The sequence below is a fragment of the Apis mellifera genome, linkage group LG12 (assembly GCF_003254395.2).
Source record: "Apis mellifera strain DH4 linkage group LG12, Amel_HAv3.1, whole genome shotgun sequence".
Classification (NCBI taxonomy): domain Eukaryota; kingdom Metazoa; phylum Arthropoda; class Insecta; order Hymenoptera; family Apidae; genus Apis; species Apis mellifera.
The window spans coordinates 5,550,043-5,570,537 of record NC_037649.1 but is presented as its reverse complement, the minus strand read 5'-3'; the positions used below and the strand labels follow the sequence as shown (position 1 = coordinate 5,570,537).

General features: G+C 37.5%; 1 protein-coding gene across 14 annotated transcripts in view; it reads left to right on the top strand.

The window, feature by feature from the left end:
• The window catches only part of LOC724292 (disks large 1 tumor suppressor protein), a 457,694-nt gene extending 437,510 nt beyond the window's left edge, over positions 1–20,184 (top strand). For 9 of the 14 annotated variants that reach the window (XM_026444421.1, XM_026444422.1, XM_026444412.1 and 6 more), the window contains 12 exons: positions 9,334–9,547; positions 9,689–9,846; positions 9,974–10,223; positions 10,399–10,501; positions 11,225–11,263; positions 12,608–12,649; positions 13,669–13,767; positions 14,962–15,111; positions 15,721–15,893; positions 15,984–16,093; positions 16,166–16,257; positions 16,739–20,184. In XM_026444421.1, coding sequence (XP_026300206.1) covers positions 9,334–9,547; positions 9,689–9,846; positions 9,974–10,223; positions 10,399–10,501; positions 11,225–11,263; positions 12,608–12,649; positions 13,669–13,767; positions 14,962–15,111; positions 15,721–15,893; positions 15,984–16,093; positions 16,166–16,257; positions 16,739–16,848 — 1,540 coding nt within the window. In that variant the 3' untranslated portion in view covers positions 16,849–20,184. The remainder of the gene's footprint in view (positions 1–9,333; positions 9,548–9,688; positions 9,847–9,973; positions 10,224–10,398; positions 10,502–11,224; positions 11,264–12,607; positions 12,650–13,668; positions 13,768–14,961; positions 15,112–15,720; positions 15,894–15,983; positions 16,094–16,165; positions 16,258–16,738) is intronic. The other 5 variants (XM_026444415.1, XM_026444417.1, XM_026444419.1 and 2 more) reach the window with 5 other exon arrangements.
• Positions 20,185–20,495: the final 311 nt, after the last annotated feature.

The window sequence follows — 20,495 nt, the reverse complement described above, 5'->3', positions numbered from 1 at the left end:
GAGGAAGGCTTATTGTTAGAAGAGTAGGATGCGGAAGAGAGGATAGTTTTACCAGGGGGAAGGCTGAAGGACGTTGGCTGATAGACAATCTGCAAACAGCGTGGTTTCAACGAAAAAAAAGCATCGTCGAAACGCCACTCCTTGTTCACGGCCGTGACTCTGACAGCGTTGTCTCCCAACATTATTTTTTTTTTTTTTTGGGTCAAGTCCAGCTTTGATTAAAGTTCGTCGACTGGAGAATCTACTATCTGGATAGCGGTTTTAATTAAGGGGACACACAAATGGCCGATCGATATATTATTATACCACGATTGTGGTATATAAAATGACCCCTTTTCATTTGCTTAATGAAACGACTAGTTTGTTTCACGATGGAATGCAAATGTTCCTTGATACTTCCAACGACCCTGAATTCCCTGGATATCCCAGGGTAGAGAGATTAAAAGGTGCGGCCGATTGAGAGGAATTTGGAACAATCGGTGTTTCATTCAAGTTTAATAACAACCGGTTGGAATTTGATGAACATGCGAACTTTCGTCGAGAAGATTTAAGAAAATCACTAAATAACTGGTTGAAATTTCACGAAAAGAAGCAAACGATGTTATAGAAATTTCTGTTGGAACGTTTTTGAAGGTTTAAAGTAGATACTATTGTGATACTTGAAATAAAAAATATATATATATATAATAATTTTTGACGACGAAACTATAAAACTATAACAAGATTCTTTTCTCAAACTGTTGCGTTTCAACTCGATGTACGGAATGGAGAAATTTAAACTCAATGTTCCATTACTCTATCGCTTTAACATTCTAGACAGGCATTATCACATAGCACAGGACTTAGTTTATCAGCATATTCGAAGGGGATCGCGATTCCCTGACGAGATTCGAGAGATAGATCACGTCTCGTTTTCACCTGATAATACGTGCTTTCCTCGGTGACGTTTTGATTTCCATGCAAAATACCTTCTCTGTTCAAATATCCTTTCTCTTCATAACTATAGATTCTGTGAGTTCTTTCGAAAAATTAAGGAAAACGAAGATAAACGAAATTTTCGAGAAACAGAAGGATCATTATTCATTCGTCATAGAATTTACAGATATCGATATAATTCCGTGAACAAAATTTTATCTCACCCAAATCCTCTTTTCTCTGTCTATAAAAGAAAAAATTCCCATACTCTGAGCCGACGATTCACTTTTTTTTTTTAACCGAAAAACTTCAAACAAAAAGCCCATGAACCGAATGCCGAGGCTTCTACCCTGCAACACTCTGACGATTTTTAAATATCGCAAAAATATTTCACGCATCGCGTGCATTTTTCGTGGGACTGTGTGTGTGTGTATGTATGTGTACGACGGTGTTACGCGACGTAAGGTGCGATGTGTAAGTAGGTCAATCGAAGAGGCGATATATCCGAGTGAAATTTCCATTCTCGCAAGGCTGGCTTCGATTACATTGGTCGGTGGTGCAATTAGCTGCGATCCACGCTCGTACAAATCCGATACACGAACTCCACCATTGAGGTATATATATATAGGCGCATATTAGCTTGTTCCGCCGAAATCTCGGTCAAGTGGCGCGTCTGTAACTGGTAGCAGTTGTATACGATTTCTTTCTTTTTTCCCCGCAGCAACGTACACAGGAATCTGAATTTTCCGAATAAAACGTTCACCATTTAAACGTGGGTCGTATGAATCAAGCAGCTGCTGATATTAATCACACTGTGATCCTCGATCTGCCGAATCAGCAGATCATCCTTCATCATCGTGAACGAAAGCTTGCGAAAAATTCGGGTAATCGGGTCAGATCGTATTTCATAAATCAATCGAGGAACCTTTGTTGAGGAAATTTGGTCACGTAAAGCTGGATTAAATAAATTTTGTTTGTAAATATGAGTTATGCGACTTAAAACTCCAAACACGCTCGCTCGAGAAAAATAAATGAAAAATATCGAATGACCATTGACCTTTTCTCTTCTTCATTCTTTCAAAAATCAAGGACAAACGATCTCAGATACGCGAAAATAAATGAAGATCGTTGATCCATCGCGATCCTAGAACAAAATCACCATCCTCCTTCGAGGATAAAAGCGAGAAAGAAAAGAAAAGAGGAAGAAGAGGAAGAAAATAAAGCAACCTTTCCGCGAAAAACTTCCCTCCTCGTTTGGCCTCGTTTCCTAGGCAGGGGAGAAACTCGAGCACGAGTGGGGCGGCCGGAGGAGCCCTTATGGCGCTTAAAGGGGTGGCGGAGGCAAGCGTGCGAGAGTCAGCTTATTTCTATCGATCTGATGATAGCCCGCGGGGGTCGGCTTGGCGGCGCGGCGCATGGCGACACGGTGGCCACCTATGCGCCCTTTAATCCGTCGCGACGCCCCCGTCGTCGTCGTCGGGACGCGTTCCAGACGCGAGTTCGTGTCCACGTTTCACCTTTCAACGTCTCGCCACCGCGTAAAAAACGCGAACGATTCGAAAAGTTCGCGTCCTTCGTCCCTCGAGTTCCTCTCTCCCTCGAGATCGAGGGGCGCCCCTCGAGTTACGTCACTGGCGAGGAGGGAGGGGAACAGGTGCGTCGCGAGCACGCAAGCAGCGCGGCGTGTTGCGCGCAACTTTTCGAACACGGCGTGCGTATTTTTTTCCCTGGCTGGAGGATCCTCCGATCGGCCAGTCATCGGGGTGACAAGTGACAGGGCACTCGAGAGTGAAAAGTGAAGATCGAGGTGAGCAGCTGGTGACAGCAGCTGTAGAGATCGCGCGTGGACCATGCCTGGTCCGTACGCTTTCCGTGCGTTTCTTAGTTGGCCTGGCACGGTGAGTCGGGGATGTATGACACGGGGGAACACACGAGTGTGATGGAGAACAGTGGTGATTTTTGTTTTCCCTTCGAGAGAGAGGGGTGAATCATTGTTCCGTGGAAGGGTGAATGAATAGGGATTGTTCATGGATCGTGAAACGAGAGTGTTTCGAATCGTCGTGTTCTTAGGGTGTCGCTTCTTGTTCGATACGTGTTGCTTGCTTTCGGAACAATAATGTGGATATACACGGTGGAGTTTGAGATAATTCCTTTCGACGACACGAATGTTGAACGGTGAGAGTGATCGAAATTGGAAAATTGGCTACGCGGGGTGGCTTGGCTGGATTGTGATAATAATCGGTCAGAGGTGAGAAATCGACGATTCGAGAGAGGGATGGAGAAATGGATTCGGAGAAAGCAGCACATGATCGTTTGTTCGGACTCGAAAACGTATGGAAGATGAATACATTAGATACCATTAATCTTATACGTATAATTGTTCAACAGGACGAATACAATTACGAGAAATTTGTATATTATATTATGCAACATTGATAGTATAAAAAAGTAACTATGACAAATATTTTGATAAAGGAGTATAGAATTATTTGCGGCAAAATATCTTTATAAAAGAGAAAAAAAAAAGTGCACGAAAGAAGTGGAACGAGAAATATTATTCGTTTCGAGATCTTCAAGATTTTACATGTAAAAATATTCCAATAATACTACCTTATGGAAACGATCTGATGTAATAAAATAATTCGAGAATTTCACGTTCACGTTGAAGAGAGATTTCGCAAAATTTCGCAATCCGATCCCAAATTTCTTTACCGAATACGACTGGTATTATCTCACGAAACGAGTTTGACGCAATAGAATCGAAGCTATTCCAATCCGATCAGGGGAAACGAAATTACATCGTTTTTGGGTTAGAATCGAGGTCTCTTGACCCAGTGACATTTTCGTTTCCTGCGTCGAGCCACTGCGGACGGACACAGGTGCGTGCGAAACGCGGCACGTAGTCGCAGATTCGGGCGCATTGCGCAGGTGAGCTTCAGAATCAGCTGGAACTCGCGTGCGCCAATGACGTCTCCTCCATCCGCGTTCAACTGGACCACTCTCCCTTGCAATTCTTTTTTCCTTCTTTTTTTTTATTTCGAGCGAACGATTATTCGAGTGGAAGGCTGTTTTTGCGGACGGGGATCGATGGATCGAGGACGTATCGCGTGAACCAAAAATAGGCCTCAGGTATTTTTCACTAAGAGGATCTTTTATTAGTTTGAAGGATTTCAAGGTTCTCTCGCTGCGGTGTGTCAGGGTTGCTTGAAACGTATTGAATTTAAAATCGAAAAAAGAAAGAGTTTCTTCTTCTTCTTCTTCTTCTTCTTTTAAGATGTATTTTGTAGAATTGTTAACGATTAATACGTATATTATGAATTAGTGGATCGTAATAAGGAAAAGCATTTATACTGTCGCAACAAGTAAGACAGAAATGATTTCTTGGTACGTTGATTATTATTATTACGTATTTCGCCATTTTATGTAAACTTCTTTGCAACAGCTAGATACGTCAGAATTATTTTTAACTTCAAAGAATAAAACTTCTGTCTTTATACATTGTAGAAGCTTTTTAAATTAATGGCATGACGAAGCGAAAAAGGACTCGAATTTAAGAGAACATTTCCAATGATTTATGTCGATAATAAAGAGGAAGGGTACTCTTTTGACTCGTGCTTTTAAAGAATAAAATTTTTTTTTTCTCTACAATCAGAGACTCGAAACTAATTAGTTTTCAGTTTTTCACAATTAAGAACAGAGGCAGGCTTAGAGAACAGGCAATTTTTAAAAGGAGACTGTTGTTGAAGTCAAAAATCAATAACGAAGGGGTGCTTTCAACTTTGTACTTCTGTGGAATAAAATTTCTTCCTCTACCTCTACAATAGCTTAAAACTGTCTTTAATTTTAAAAATTAACAGGGTTCAACTCTCAAAAATTTTAACAGAATACTGGTCGATGTCAAAATGATCGATAACGAAAGAAAAGGATCGTTCATTGAAATTTCAATTTACCGAATTCTCGCCAAGCTGCATTCCACAGAGACTGCGACAAAATGGTCATTTCGTTTAGAAGTTTCGCTGGAATGTCGCAATTTAAAGCTGATGTTCCTCTCGAAATAGGTCGTGTGTCGGAATAAAATCGTTCGTGAATTTTCTTGGTGAAACATTCATCGTTCTTGGATGGACAATTAATCGTAAAATCCCGATTTACGTGATGAATATTTAATTCCATCGATTCCTCGACTGTTATTACGAGGAAAATTGCAAAAGCTTTTCCTTGAAATTTCGTTGAAGAAGAATTTATTTATTTCTCGGGAAAACTAATGGAAAAATTGTGTTTATTAATTCATTTGAAATGATTAAGAAAAAGCGTTTGATACAATTATTTCAACGAAAACATTTTCGATTCCTTCTACGTATCTATTATTACGATTGTGATCAAATTTGCAGAAACTTTTAATGTTTAAATTTAGAATATATGTAGAATATATATGTTAATATATATGTTAAAAATTTAGAATATATTTCCAAATCACTTGGAAAGATAAATCCATCGCAATAATTAAGCAAAGTGCTACTGCCTCTGATAAGATTTTTTTTCTTTTTTTGATCCTTTAATCCTTTTATACTTATTGGAAAACAAGTGACGGAGGAATTAAACACGCAAACCTCTCGAGGTGTGGATGTTTTATATGTTTCAAACTCTCTGCGAACCAAACAAGTATTGACATTTCGTGCTTTGCTGTTGTACCGGCTAAATATAGTTGTTCTATGGAATATAATCGTTAACAACTTTTGTATTGCTGCTTCATCGACCGTTTCTCTCTCTTACCCTCTTTTTTTCTTTCTCTCTCTCTCTTTTAACTGATCATTCGTTCAATGTTGCCCAATATTGATTAAACGTGCAATAGAATTCGAAACAAAAGAATTGAATCCAAAACTTGCGGAATTAATAAGAAATAATAAAATAATATTTAAATATCGAAACGAAAATTTCCATTTTCGATCCATCAACGACCACCAACCGTTCCAGATCCGCGTTAAATTCACCATCCCCTTGCGCGCAGGCCATCATCCCTCGGTTTATCCGGCGTATGCACTGCGACGTGACCTTAATGGAGCCCTGGAAACGCAGCTGCACCGGCCGACCACTAATTTGAGGTCTTTGTTAACGCAAGCGAGAAGCCCGTGCGTTGAGTGGCTTCTCTGGAATGAAAATCGACCTTTCAGGGGTGAAATCTTCCCTCTAGGTGAACATACAGAGAGAGAGAGAGAGAGAGAGAGAGAGAGGAGAAAGATGCTGAAGGAAAAAAGAGACGATGAATCCAGATTTTGATGCCGGGTTTAACCGCTCGTGGATCCCCAGCCTAGCAATGCTTGTAAGCAATGAACCATGAGTGAATAGACTCGAATTTTTCACGGAAATTTTAATTAGGACATCCTGCATTTCCTCTCTCTTTCTCTTTCTCTCTCGACTGATGTGTAGAACTCTCGAGTTTCTCGAAAAAGAAAAGAAAAGAAAAAGAAAATTCGTAGCTCGTCGAGATTTTGCGCCACGGCTTAATTAAAGCTATCCCAGTTGTATAAACCCTGCACGTGATTCTAGATTTCGCGACTCGTGTACCGATTATACAGTTTGCCTCGGCCATTTTTACTTTACGATACGTAATTGCTGAAACGTAATGGCGTAATAAACGCCTCGTATTTCCTTTTTTCTCGACTTTTGTTGCCGTTACGTTTAATTCTTTCATCAATTCGCGTGAATTGAAAATATTTTATTGCCGGGAAACATTGGTATTTGGAAACACTGGATATTGTTGTGAACGCGCAATTGTGCTAAGTGTTGCCCCGAATTCGATTATGGTGCAACAGTAGCGGCCTCGATATTGCGACCTCGAATCTTGAACGGCACCCACATGTCTACGAGACGCTCAACCTAATTCCAACGATAGCATCTACTCTCTATAGAACTTGATTATACCGATAACTCCAGGATTGGATGAACCAATATCTCGGATTTCGCAACTGTGATGCTGTAATCTCGCCGATTTCCTGATCAGTTTTACCAATTTCCTTCGCGCAAATTCGCGATGCAACGAGATGTTTCCATCTTTTAAATTCGTTTCTCGAAGGAGATTTTGCATCGAGATTTTTTCCAAATTATCAAACTTTGCTGTAACTACACACTCGTTTAAATATACATATCGTTTCTCTTATTAATTCAATCTGTTTCGAATTTTCAAATAATCGAGAAACTATATCTTGGATATGTGATGATAATTGAATCTTAATAATTTCTTCTTCTGAATTAAATTTTATCAATCCAAATTCTTTTATCACTTTTCATTATTCCACGATAGAATTATTAATTTTACAAAATAATCATCTTTCTATCGTTAATTCCAACAATGTACAAATTGTTTGCATATTCAAATTCTCAAACTCTGTACGTATCGTGCGATACAAAAGTGACTACAATCGATTATTCGAACAAAGGGATGCGAAATAAACGCTTTCGCGGATAGATCTGCGACTACTCATCATTTTCACGAATCCTTAGATCGTTGAACCCTTGTCACTCGAGCCTCGTCACACGGCCAATTTGAAACGGTTGAATTTCAATGGGAAGCTTAATCATCGCCGTAATTTCGTACATCTATTTGAATTTCATCACATACATTGAGAGAAGCATTTCCGGAAATCTCTACTCCTTTAACCGTGAACAGAAAGGAAGTTTCTAGACGCAGAGACTGAATTATGTAACGCGACTATATTTTAAATAATTTGCAAATTACTTATTTTATAGAAAAACTTTAGTTTAGTATCGTTAATTTTTTCACAAACGTCACGAATACACGAAGATCAATTTTGTTTTCCCTTTTTTAAATCATATATCACATATTTTCTAATACATTTAATCATAATGCAGATTATCAATAGCTCTTTATAAATATCTGATTCTCATTTCAATTTAAAAAATCCATTCCATTAATTTTCTGCTCAATTTCAAATATACTTCATTCTACTGAGAATCCTTGTCACTCCATTATATTAACAATCGCCTGCACAAGAATTCTTGTCGATATTATATATTAATAATTGTTACGTACAAACTTTTTCCATCTGACCTATATATATATATTCTCGTTGCAGAAATTCCATTGACACAATCGACATGCACCACCTCGAAACGCGAGGTGATAATATTGACAAACGAAACTTTCTGAACGTGTTACAACAGCCTTTAAAATCCAATCATCCCGCGGACGATGCAGATTCTGTTCACGAATTGTCTCGCGTTCTGTCCATTGACTTTAGGATTGCGTATCCCTCGACTCGCGGTGATTAACTGCCTAAGCTTTCAGTGCCTTTCCACGAGCAAGGAATTTCGTGTTCTCTCTTTCCTCTCTCCGTGTCCAGCATCCTTTGTAATGAGAATGAATGGCTATGTGCATACGATGAATCTCATCGATCTTGATTACATTGTTTTTCCACGAATCTTTACAGAATATAATATATATTGGTTGTGGAAGAAAATAAAAGTGAATAAGTGTTTTTCTTTCGTTCTCCTATTGGAAATTGTCTTTCAATTTATTTTTACGATTATCTTTTACGATATTCAAACGACGATGTTCTTTTCTCTCTGAAGCGTGAAGCGAGGCAAATTTTCAAGAATTAAAAAACATTTCAACTGATAATCGAGGATGATCTTAATAGATTAAAAATTTCCGGATCAAGAAAAAGAAACGGTTTGTACACCGAATAAAGAAGGATATATATTGTATATTATAAAAAAGAGGTGTACTCGTGGAAAAGTGTAAAGAAGATAAAATATTTTTATGGAAAAACAATCTTCTCTCACAGTCGTGTTACGAGCTTGCCGGCAAGTCCTTCTTTTATGCGTTGACGTGACGAAAGAATTTTAATTTCATCTCTCGCTTGGAATACAAGTGTGTTTTATTGCGATCATTACATGCCTAAGCAAAGCTCTTGCGTGCCTGTCCTGAAGGTATAAACTTAAACTGATTCCTCTTCTCCCCTTTCCCCCTTTCTCCGTCGCGACGAATTTAATTAAAGCGATATAAGTTTCGGAGCAATTAATGGCCGGCAACATAGTTGAAGAACTCGATACCACTCGGACCTCTAATGAAAAAACTTTAACCCCTTAAGCTCGGGGAGAAAAATAGTATCTCTCGAGAATCATCTTGCCCCTGTTTCTTCGTCCGACGAGACGAAGAAGAAGCATCCTTTAACGAGAGAATTAAATATCTTTCTCTCAAAGACAAAAGATGCGAAGACGAGCGAGAAACGATACACCTCAAGCTCTCCTCGCTTGCTCCATTTTGATCTATCAAGATTGAAACCGATCCCTCCCCCTCCGTTAACGATCGAATCGAGGTTGAAAATTGAGATGAAAATTAGATCGAATATAGGTGTACATATGATTAAAATCTTTCTTTTGCTCGTCCCCATTTTCCAGAGAGGTACGTACAGTCGTGCTCAACAAAGGCTCCTCCGGACTGGGTTTCAATATCGTCGGTGGCGAAGATGGCGAGGGAATTTTTATTTCCTTCATCCTAGCCGGAGGCCCGGCCGATCTCAGCGGTGAGCTACGTCGTGGCGATCAGATACTCAGTGTCAATGGCATTAATCTTCGGACAGCCACCCATGAAGAGGCCGCCGCGGCCCTCAAGGTATTCTCTTCAAAAACAAAGAAAGATCCCTTAGTCGATGAGAATGAGATCAAATCATCGCTCCAAAACGATCAATATTTTTCTCTCTCATCCTATTTTATATATATTTTATTTAATTGAATTGCGAATTACATATTCCAGGGCACCGGGCAGACAGTGACGATCGTGGTACAGTACAAGCCCGAAGACTACAACAGATTCGAGGCGAAGATCCACGATCTTAAACAGCAGATCTCTCAACAGAATTTGATGACAGGCACCCTAATGAGGACTTCGCAAAAGAAATCGCTTTACGTTAGGTAGAGTAATAATGAGTAACGTAGGAGTAAAACGTAGTTTCTTGTAACCGATTCGATCGTCTAAGAGAAACGATGGGCAAAAAGCATCGTGAATCATCCTGAAATGATTTCATTCCTGTTCTCGCAGAGCGTTGTTCGATTACGATCCTAACAAGGACGACGGTTTGCCGAGCCGTGGTTTGGCATTCCGTTACGGTGAAATCCTACACGTGACGAATGCCAGCGACGACGAATGGTGGCAAGCCAGAAGAGTGACTCCTCAGGGCGAGGAGGAGGGCCTCGGCATAATACCGTCGCGCAGGCGATGGGAACGGAAGCAACGCGCCAGAGATCGTTCCGTCAAGTTCCAAGGCCACATGCCGGTCATCCTCGACAAGGTGAGCTTGATCAAGGAAATCAGAAATCGATCCTATTTAATTATATATTTATTTTCGAAAGAATTAAAGCTTCATCTTTTCTTTTTTCAAGATCCTTGAAATTAACTGGAATAATAAATATTTTATATGTAATTGATATTAAAAGAATCCTTTTTTTTTTAATTTCTTTTCGCAGCAATCGACACTGGATAGAAAAAAGAAGAACTTCTCGTTCAGCAGGAAGTTCCCGTTCATGAAGAGCAAGGACGATAAATCCGAGGACGGTTCGGACCAGGAACGTGAGTGTCTCGAAACATGGCGAATTCATAGAATCCTGCACGTTCTGTGCATGTTCAGACCCGTATATATTATCTATTGTGGTTTTTTACGTGATAAATCTTTTTTTTTCTTTTTTGTTCTCGTCGTATTTCTCAGTCACTATATATATATATATATATATATATATATATATATATATATATATATATATATTATTATTATTAGATCGTGTGTTTGAACTTACATTAGTACTTCTTACGTGTCTTGATATATCCCAATGCAAATGTCTCTTTCTATCGACGCCTTTTTTTTTTGTTCTTTTTCTCAAATGTGAATCGTGATAGAAAGATTAAAAGATAATTCGCGAATTCTTTAAACTCTCTTTGTGTTTTCCCTCTTTCGTTTGATTATTCTTTTTCTCTCTGCGTACCTTTTTTTTTCTCCCCCCTTTTCAATCGAATATACATACGTTGAATATAGATAAATTTTCTTTGATTGCACCAAAGCCAACCTAAAAATATTGTTTTTCTTTTTCTTTTTCAAAAAATAATTGTCTTTAATGTCTCTCCAATCTCCTCATTCGATCTGCTCACGAGGCACGTGTTGGCAAGTTTTAAATATCGTTTAGTAATCCGTGACAGGTACGACGAATACGCCCAACTTCCGAATAAGCTTTTGTGTTTTTTTTTTTTTTTTACCATGTGAAAACGTGACATGTGTTTTGTTTTTGCCTGCTTGTGTAGGGTCGCCCACGACACCCGAGAACGAAAACGATCCTACACGTAAGTATTCCAACAAGTTAGTCAACAAGAAGAAACAAGATACAATATCACACGAAACACACCCACACCTCCTACATACCTTCCATACCGTACACACGCGTGCGCGTGCACATACATCTCTATCTCTTTTTATTTTTAAAAAAAAAAAAAAAATAATAATAATTAATCCACGAAAAGTAATATAAGTGTGATATATGGGGAGGGGAGGGGAAAGAAAAAAAAGTGAAGAAGACAGAAACGATTATCAGCGACCCTGTTGAACCCATTTTTACACATTTTCTCAAGAGAGGTCTCTTCTTTCGTGCATCCTCTTCAACATTATGCTTGCCCCTTGCACTCTTGCAACTTCATCCCCAGCACACCAAATACACCAGCATTTCACGTGTTTGCCTGGGTTTGTTCATTAACACGCGACCATGCAAGCTGCGACACTTAACTTCGCTTTCTAATTTGCCTATAATATTTTCTGTGAGTAGAGGAGCCTCCCTCGTACGCTTGTAGAGAATCTCGACGATCGTGTGTAATATTTATGGATTTATATATGTGGACCACTCGATGCTCTTGGCATTGGATTTTCCCTCGAGTGAAAATCTCGAGTGATACCCCGATTATGAGACGATTATTTTGTACCGTGCGAAAGAAATCGAAGAATCCGCGAAGAAATCCGTTGATTGAACTTTTGACGAAGATTGCGATTGTAAACCCATGTGAAAGTTCGCTGTTAAATACGATGCTTTTGAATTGAGATACGAATTAAGAGACTACGAGACGCAGTCTGAGAGCCGTAGTATACCGTTTGCTACAAAAGTGGCAAAATTAGAATTCTTAATTACATTTAGAATTTGAACGGTGAAAGCGGCGTGCAACTTTCTAGCAGGATCAGGTTTCTTTTTCATTTGAAAAATAAATAAATATCTCTTATTAATAGAACTACTATTGATAAATAAGTTGAAATAGAAAAATTCAATGGAAATTTCGCAGAAGAACGACGATCTTTGAGGATAAATAATAAGGATCTGACGACGAAAAAATTAAAAATAAAATTCGAAGCAATTGTTATAAATTTGAATACCTGAAAAAATTCCTCTTCATTTTTTCTCTTTTCATCTATCGTCGAATATGCAAAGCTTTATTTTTTTTTTTAACGAAACTACGTGAAAAAAAATCGAGAACGATCGTGCGAGCTATCACAATGGGGACCAATCAAGACTGTTCGAAAGCTCGAGCCAGTCACGGTAGGGGAGATGATTGTTCATGCTTAAAGCTTAATTAATCCTAGCAATTATTAACGGCCGCTTATTAGTACGCAACGTATACTGAAATATTGAACTTGTTATGTTTTAGCATTCATGCTGTGCTACACCCAGGACGACACTAACACCGAAGGTAATCACGTCTCTCTCTCTCTCTCTCTTTCTTTCTTTCTGTGTCACCCATTCCTATTATATTTGTATCTCCTTTCTCGTCTCTCTCTCTGTCTCTATCTTTCTCTCTCTGTCTGTCTTTCATTTCAATCCACCATTATACATTCCAACCTCCCCCACCCAACCTCTTCTACACCCTCCTTCTCTTCGTTTCATCTCGGTCGCATCAATTAACAAAGCACACGTTCATTACCGCGATATAACGATCCGTTCGCGGGACGAACACATTGTTCGACAACGTCCTTTTGTCGTGGCGCGTTGTCACTTTTGAATAGATACTCTCGTACTACTCTCTTTACGCCGCGTTGTCGATTAACGAACCTAGCGACTTCGAAGAGGAACAACTGTGAGTCGAGCAATCGAATTCTATATTTTTACTGGTGGATTTTTTCTTTTTTTTTTTTTGTTTATTCGTTCTTCGTTTTCTCCTTTTTTATATTTCAGCTTCGACTGGTGACGTATCTTTAAAAGCTTACGATAATCATAATCTTCTAAAAAAAAAAATTGTGTATTTATTTAAAGATATCAACACGAAGAGAAATATTAGATATTGAAGACGAAATTGGAGACACGTCACTGGTTGAGTGACTCAACGTTTCAAAATTTACATTTATTTCTATCTAAAAATTTAATTTAATTCGTTTTTAGAAATTCGTATCTATATCGTTCTTTCGTATTAACACGAATTACACGAATCATCGAACATCCATAACATTTATTCAATGGCGAGACCTTCGTTCATCGATCATATAAAAAAAAAAAGAAAAAAGAAAGCAACAGTATTGGAATAAAACGTCCTCCAGCTTTCATTAAAAGCTTCGCTCGAGCGTCTTCGAGGCCTAATACTCATTAAAACGATATATCACGATATATATATTACGTCTTAGAACGCGTTCATTTCTCGTCTCTCCTATCTCATCTCATCGTGCGCGCTTACTCCACCTTTTTTCATTCACAAAAAGATCTTGTCTTGCGTCGCAGGGAGTAGAGAAATTTTATATCGCGTCGAACTGCCTTATATGGAGGAACTGACGTTAGTTTATCTGGAAAAGGAGGACGATGACAATAATGACGAGTTTAGTAAGTGATACACAATGATACACGCAAAGAAAAAAAAAATATATATATATATACATATATATATGTATACATATATCAAAGTGTGTGGAAAGAAAAAACAAGAGTGAACAACAAATACCAATATTATACCAATTTTTCTTAGGTCCTTGACTAACACTGATTGATATCGAACGTAATTTCGATTCGATAAACAACCCTTCTTTTACCGTTTAATTTTAACTTTTTTCTTTTCTTTTTTTTTTGTTTTAATTTTCACCAATTTCCTACACTATTGTGATATCTACGAGCACTGACAAAACGCCGAAAACGCTTCGCGCAATTGGGACAGTCGCGACGTGCTTTATCTTTATCTTGTCTGTTGTCTGCCGTTTTTTTCTTGGTTTCTTTTTTATATATATATATATAACACTATTCACCCTCATGTAGACTTTTAACGAGAGCCGCAGTTACACTGCGTAGATGTGAAATCGCGTCGCTTCTGTAAATTCTATAATTTTTTTTTTTTAATTAAAAAATTCATGTTTACAGAGATCTTGTTGAAGAAATCTTTGTCAAATTCTTGTGAATTAAATGTTTAGTTTAGTATCTCCTTTCGATTATTACAAAATCAATATTTAAATTATTGGGATATTATTAAAAATTGAAAAGAAGCGACGCTTTTTTATGTAATTAAAATCGTTACAACCACGTAGAATCGAGTATCGATTACAAAAACCCTATCGTATGATAGCATAGTCGCCACGTAACTAATAATGCCACTTGTCGAACTTGATACACTCTTCGATCTAAATTTCTAGAAGCTTTATTCCCCCCTTTTACTCCCTTAAACCCTGCTTCAATCTCCTAGATGGCTAAAGCATGGATCATTTCTCCATCGAGGTGGACAGCAAACATAATAATAATAATAATAATCCCTGATCGCATTTCTGTATACGTGATTTCTAATCAGAATATATCAGAAATAATACGATCTATCTTCTGTTATCTTGAGAACAAAAAATTTCGAGAATACCGAATTTTGTTTTTAATTCTCTCTCGACCAGATCGATAGAGAAAGAGTTTGTATATCCCTTAGCTGTTTGAAAGAGTGCAAAAAAAAAAAAAAACATTTTCTAACCCGAGGATAACAAAAGCTTTCACAATGTTCACAAAATGTTTTTGGAAACACGAGTATACTTATAGCGGAAATTGCAGGCAGCGAAGAAAACGTGCTGTCGTACGAGGCAGTCCAGCAGCTCACCATACAGTACACACGACCTGTCATTATCCTCGGTCCTCTCAAGGATCGCATCAACGACGATCTCATCTCGGAATTCCCCGACAAATTCGGCAGCTGTGTGCCACGTGAGTTGAAATGGATTTTAATCTACCTCTACCTCCGATTTGGGTCACGCGTTACACGAGGCCAGATCCTCGGAGATTTTCACAGGATTTTCGTGTTACGTTGGAAATAACGAAGCAGCTTGTTCTCTTGTTATACATCTGTCTGATGGTTTTGTATTTTCCTTTGGATGAGATAAATATTGCGTTATTAGATATAAATACAAATACAATGATAATTTAGAGAATAGTTGTTTTAATTATTAGGAAGATGATCGTGTGTTTTGAATTAAAAAGTATTTTATTTATCTGATTCTCTCCAAGAATAATTCACAATTAAATTAAACTAATTACTCGAGGCCAAGAGATTTTCATCTGAAAGAAAAAAGAAATATTAAAAAAAAATGATGAAAGAAAGATTCATAAGTTCAAGTTAAAACACATGGTTACCTTATTAATTAAACTTTATGCAGATATAAATCATCACGACATCTTTGAAAACTTCAATAATGTATATTTTAAGATTATATCCTGAAACAAAAAATTAAATTTGTTAATAAAATAATGGAAATGAAGTTACTCTAAATTATTTTATGTAAAAGGAGAATGTTAAACGTTCCTGTATTTCCACAGATACAACGAGGAGTAGAAGAGAGTACGAAGTGGATGGACGTGATTATCATTTCGTCGCATCTAGGGAACAGATGGAGAGGGACATTCAAAATCACTTGTTCATAGAGGCCGGACAGTACAATGACAATCTTTATGGCACGTCTGTGGCATCCGTGCGAGAAGTCGCTGAAAAAGTAAAAAAAAGAATCTTAATAGGCAGTCTTATAAATAAGAATTAAAATATTCAAATATCGTAAATTGATAAAAATCATCTGTTAATTAAGGGAAAACACTGTATTCTTGACGTGAGTGGAAACGCCATCAAGAGGTTACAAGTGGCGCAGCTGTATCCTATCGCCATCTTCATTAAACCAAAATCCGTGGAATCAGTTATGTAAGTGACAATTCTTTTATTTGATTTGGAAATTTCGAGTGTAACTTAACGAGCGATCATTGATATTCAAAGGGAAATGAACAAGAGGATGACCGAAGAACAAGCGAAAAAAACGTATGAACGAGCACTGAAAATGGAGCAAGAGTTTGGAGAATACTTTACTGGTAAATCATCCAAAATAATAAATAAATTTTTCAATCTATATATAATTTATCCGATATTATTAAATTCATATTTGCATTTACAGAATCTAGAATATGTAATAGAAATATCTTTTCCAACTTCCTCCATGTGAACATAACAATCATTCAATTGTTTGCTCATCCTAAAACACGATTCTGATTCTTGAAATCTTAGAAATATTTAAGATACTTTCAACAATGCAATCCAATTTCTTATATAATATATTCAACAATAAGATATCTAATCTATCAAATCTTTAATAATTTTAAATTACAAAATTAATTTAGGTCACGATACAAATATATTATGCCATGAGACAAGAAGATCAAGAAATGCTGAATTATGAAATTCACACAGCTAATTTACTTGCCACTTCAATCAATTGATAACAATAGTATTCATAATTAAATGAATTATTAGAAAATTGAATTGCTTGAAATTGAATTCTCCTTAAAATTACAGCCGTGGTGCAAGGCGACACACCGGAGGAGATCTACGTGAAGGTGAAGGAGGTGATAGCCGAGCAATCAGGCCCGAACATTTGGGTACCGTGCAGAGACCAGCAACTGTGACGTCCTGCCCCCCACGCTCAGCCCGGTCCAAACGCTTGGACCCTACCTCCGAGGCGTCAAGCTTAATTACTCTTAATAAAAAAAAATAACCGAGTAACTCTCTAATGCCTTCCCCGTTCCCACCATCCTGAAACCCGTCCCACCTCACTCCACCCCCTATTGCCCTGTTTCACACCCAATCGAGTAGCACAATGTCCCAGTTAAGGCGTTAGCCGCGCACCAAGCTCGTCGAAAAGAAAAGACTTTGTATCGTGTAAACGCTGAAAGTAACGAGAGGAGGAATAATAATAATGCCCGCAAGCTTCACTGGGAGGCGATTATTAGGATTAAGGAGAGGATTAAAGAAAGAATAATAATAGTAATATTAATAATAATAATGGAGTATGTTTTCGAAGAAGAATATTCAGAGTCTCTCTCCGCCGAGTCGTTCACGCCGTGAATTAAAAATGTTTCATTGTTAATCGATAAAATTATTGTTGATAAAACGATAAAACGAAGGCGTGTTCTATAATTGTTATCCGTTTCGATGAGAGAGAGAGATCTGAATATTTACGTTTTTAAGAAAGATTGTTAGGCAGAGAAGATACATACATACATGTTATAGCGTTAATATCAGAAGTATTTCGTCGTATCACGAATGTTTTCTCATGGTTTCCATGTGACGAGTGGATTTGTTGAGTAAAATGTGAAAACAGCATTTGTCGTGTATGCGTATATCTTCGCGTTGAATTTTCTCACTGTGTTGGGACGTCACGAACGAATACACGATATTTCGATTATTGATTCTCCTTATTGCGACGAAAATATTGAACACGTAGTCGTTTTATATAACGCTAAATATTTATCCTGGTTTTCGTTATATATAAAATCAAAAGAGTATAACGATCGTGTATTCGTAATCAGAGATGATTTTAATGTATTGACGACAACTCGACTCGGCACGACGAAGCCGACACGTTGAGGAGTTTTACTGAAAGACTCGCGTCGCAGTTTCTTCTTCGACTGAACTTCGCGAACTGCGATGCGTCATGTGTATGTTACATTGTATGTATACAACAGTTCACAGTTTTGGAAATATGATGAGAGAGAGAGAAAAAGAAAGACGAATAACAAATGAACGATCGACACTCGGTTGAACACGAAAATGAAGAACGAGCGACAAAACGAAAATAAAATAAAGTAAAATAAAATTAAAAAAAGATAATAGATGTTTAAGATAGATATTCGTCGCGATTGTTTGTAAGACGCGCACAGCACGTTAGACGCTTATAAACAAAGAATTTTTTCACGCGCAAATCGCGACGATTAAACGAGACAATGAAACGAGACAAAGTACGAGATACGCTGAGAAAATAAAGTAAACGGAAATAATAAAAAAGAAAAAAAAAATCAATAAAAAAATAATACTTGGCTTCACCGAACATATTAATATATGTATAGCTTGGTCCGGTTAATTCTGAGCGAAGTAGCGCGGTATTTTTTAATGTACTTAATCGCAATAAAAAGCGAACAAGAGACAGAGGAGGGAATCGGGAAGATTCGTTGCCTGACAAAGCGAAACTCGTACGTAAAATGTACTAGCAGGACAAAATGGAAAGATATAATATAAAGGGAAACTAGAAAAGCGAGAATTAAAATTTTTGTGAGAGAAAGAAAGAGAAAATAGAAAGGAAAAGACAAAGTAGAGAAAAAGAACAAGATTCAGACGCATGTTACGAACCTCACGATTCATCAAACCTCACAGGACAAATCTCTAGATGCTAGAATAGCGATATATAATGTTTTGTACAGCTAGATTACTAAGCCAGTACTGGGTTATGTGCAACATTATATATATATATACATATAAATATATATATATATATATAAATAGAGAACGCGCGCGAGAGAAAGGGAGAAACGAGATCGCGAGGAGAAAAAGAATGAACGCTATTGTAATTTAAATACCACTACTAAATTATTATTACGATATAGTAGGTATATATATATATATATTATTGTAAATACCTATACCCGAGATAATCGAGATGGTATATGGTGGTAGCGTGAAACCATGGACGAAGTTCGGTCGTAGTATTTTCTTGATCGTGTCGAGCCACAGATGTATGATGTAACGACGTTTGTATTAAATTCGATGCAAAGAGAGAACCGTTACTTTTGCATTTCGCTTTCTACGATTGGTCTATGCCAATCCATAGAAAACTGAATGCGTATACATGCGTGTACAGATGAAGGAAAAATGGACGGGTTTTTAAGACAATATCGCAAAGAATCGCACTGTGTAACATCGTGAAGAAAAGAAATACGTATCACCTTGACGATAAATACAAAACAAAAAGGTTTCACTCCACCCAAGACCAACGAAAATGCCTCGTATCGAACCACTTTCACAATGGCGGTTGGATAACGAAAAATATCACGAGAAAACAAATCATGTCGGCATCTTTTCGATCACATCATGTCGTCGCGTTGAATCGATAGATTTGGTATAGACGAGGGAATGCGATATAATCGAGATAATTGCTCGTCGATTACATACAGTACTTATACGAGTGAATAGAAGAAACCGTGGAAAATATAGAAAAGAGAATCGTATCAAGGGTTACGAGACAATGAAACAAAGAAAGGTTAGAAAACGCGAGAAGAATTTATACGTACAACTGCGTATCGTCGCAATGGTTATTAACCTACTAACCACTTGTTTCGACAGTCATCGATCGTGCAGCGATTATCGAATCGTTTCGCCATCGTCGATTGCTCGATTTCCTTCGATTTGACGAGTGGAAGAATCCATTTTTGTGTTCTTCGTTTTCTTTTTTCGTTTATTCGTAGAATGTGTCGAGCGATATTTACGACATACCGGTTGATCGGGTATAATAATTATCATGGGTACGCTTTCTACGAGCTATTTTTCCTACGACAAATCCTGTGTTTAGAATCGTTAACGCAACAGCACGTTATTTACGAAAGAAAACGATACGAAGAGTGAATGAATAAATAATGGAGTCGTATTATTGATAGTTGAAGAATGAAAATCGACGAGAAATCGTTGTCATATAATAATATTATCGCACAGGTTGTGCCTGAAGAGAAAAGGGGATCGGAAATGAGCTAGGATTCGCCGAAAGTTAAATCGAGAAAATCTTGAAAAGGAGATGATGGGAAAAAAGACGTCTGTCTCGATGTAAAGGAACGTATAAAGAGAATAATTACTACAGACACTTATTATACACCTCTATAGTCTATTTAATAATATTACTTATTGAATTGTCAATCTCATGTTTCACCTTGTTTCATCGTTTTTAAATAGTTAATAAACGTTTTACCAATTTTAAATCTGTTTCAGACTCATCAACCATCCATCCTTTCTTTCCTTCGAACGTGACTCCTCAAATCTGATTTTTATCCTGATTTTTGAAATTAGAAATTTTTCACGATTCGTGGTTAACAATGGAGGGCAGGTGTTCGTAAAGAAATCAAAAAGGCGTTGAGATCGGTAAAAATACTTGTTTTTATTACATCGATAGGATAACTCGTTACTGTTATTAGCGAAAAGAAAATCACGAGTCGAGTTCATTACGAAAATCGAGTTTGTCGGTCGGTTGTATTGTTATTCGGTAAATTTGACGGTACAGAGCAATGATAAA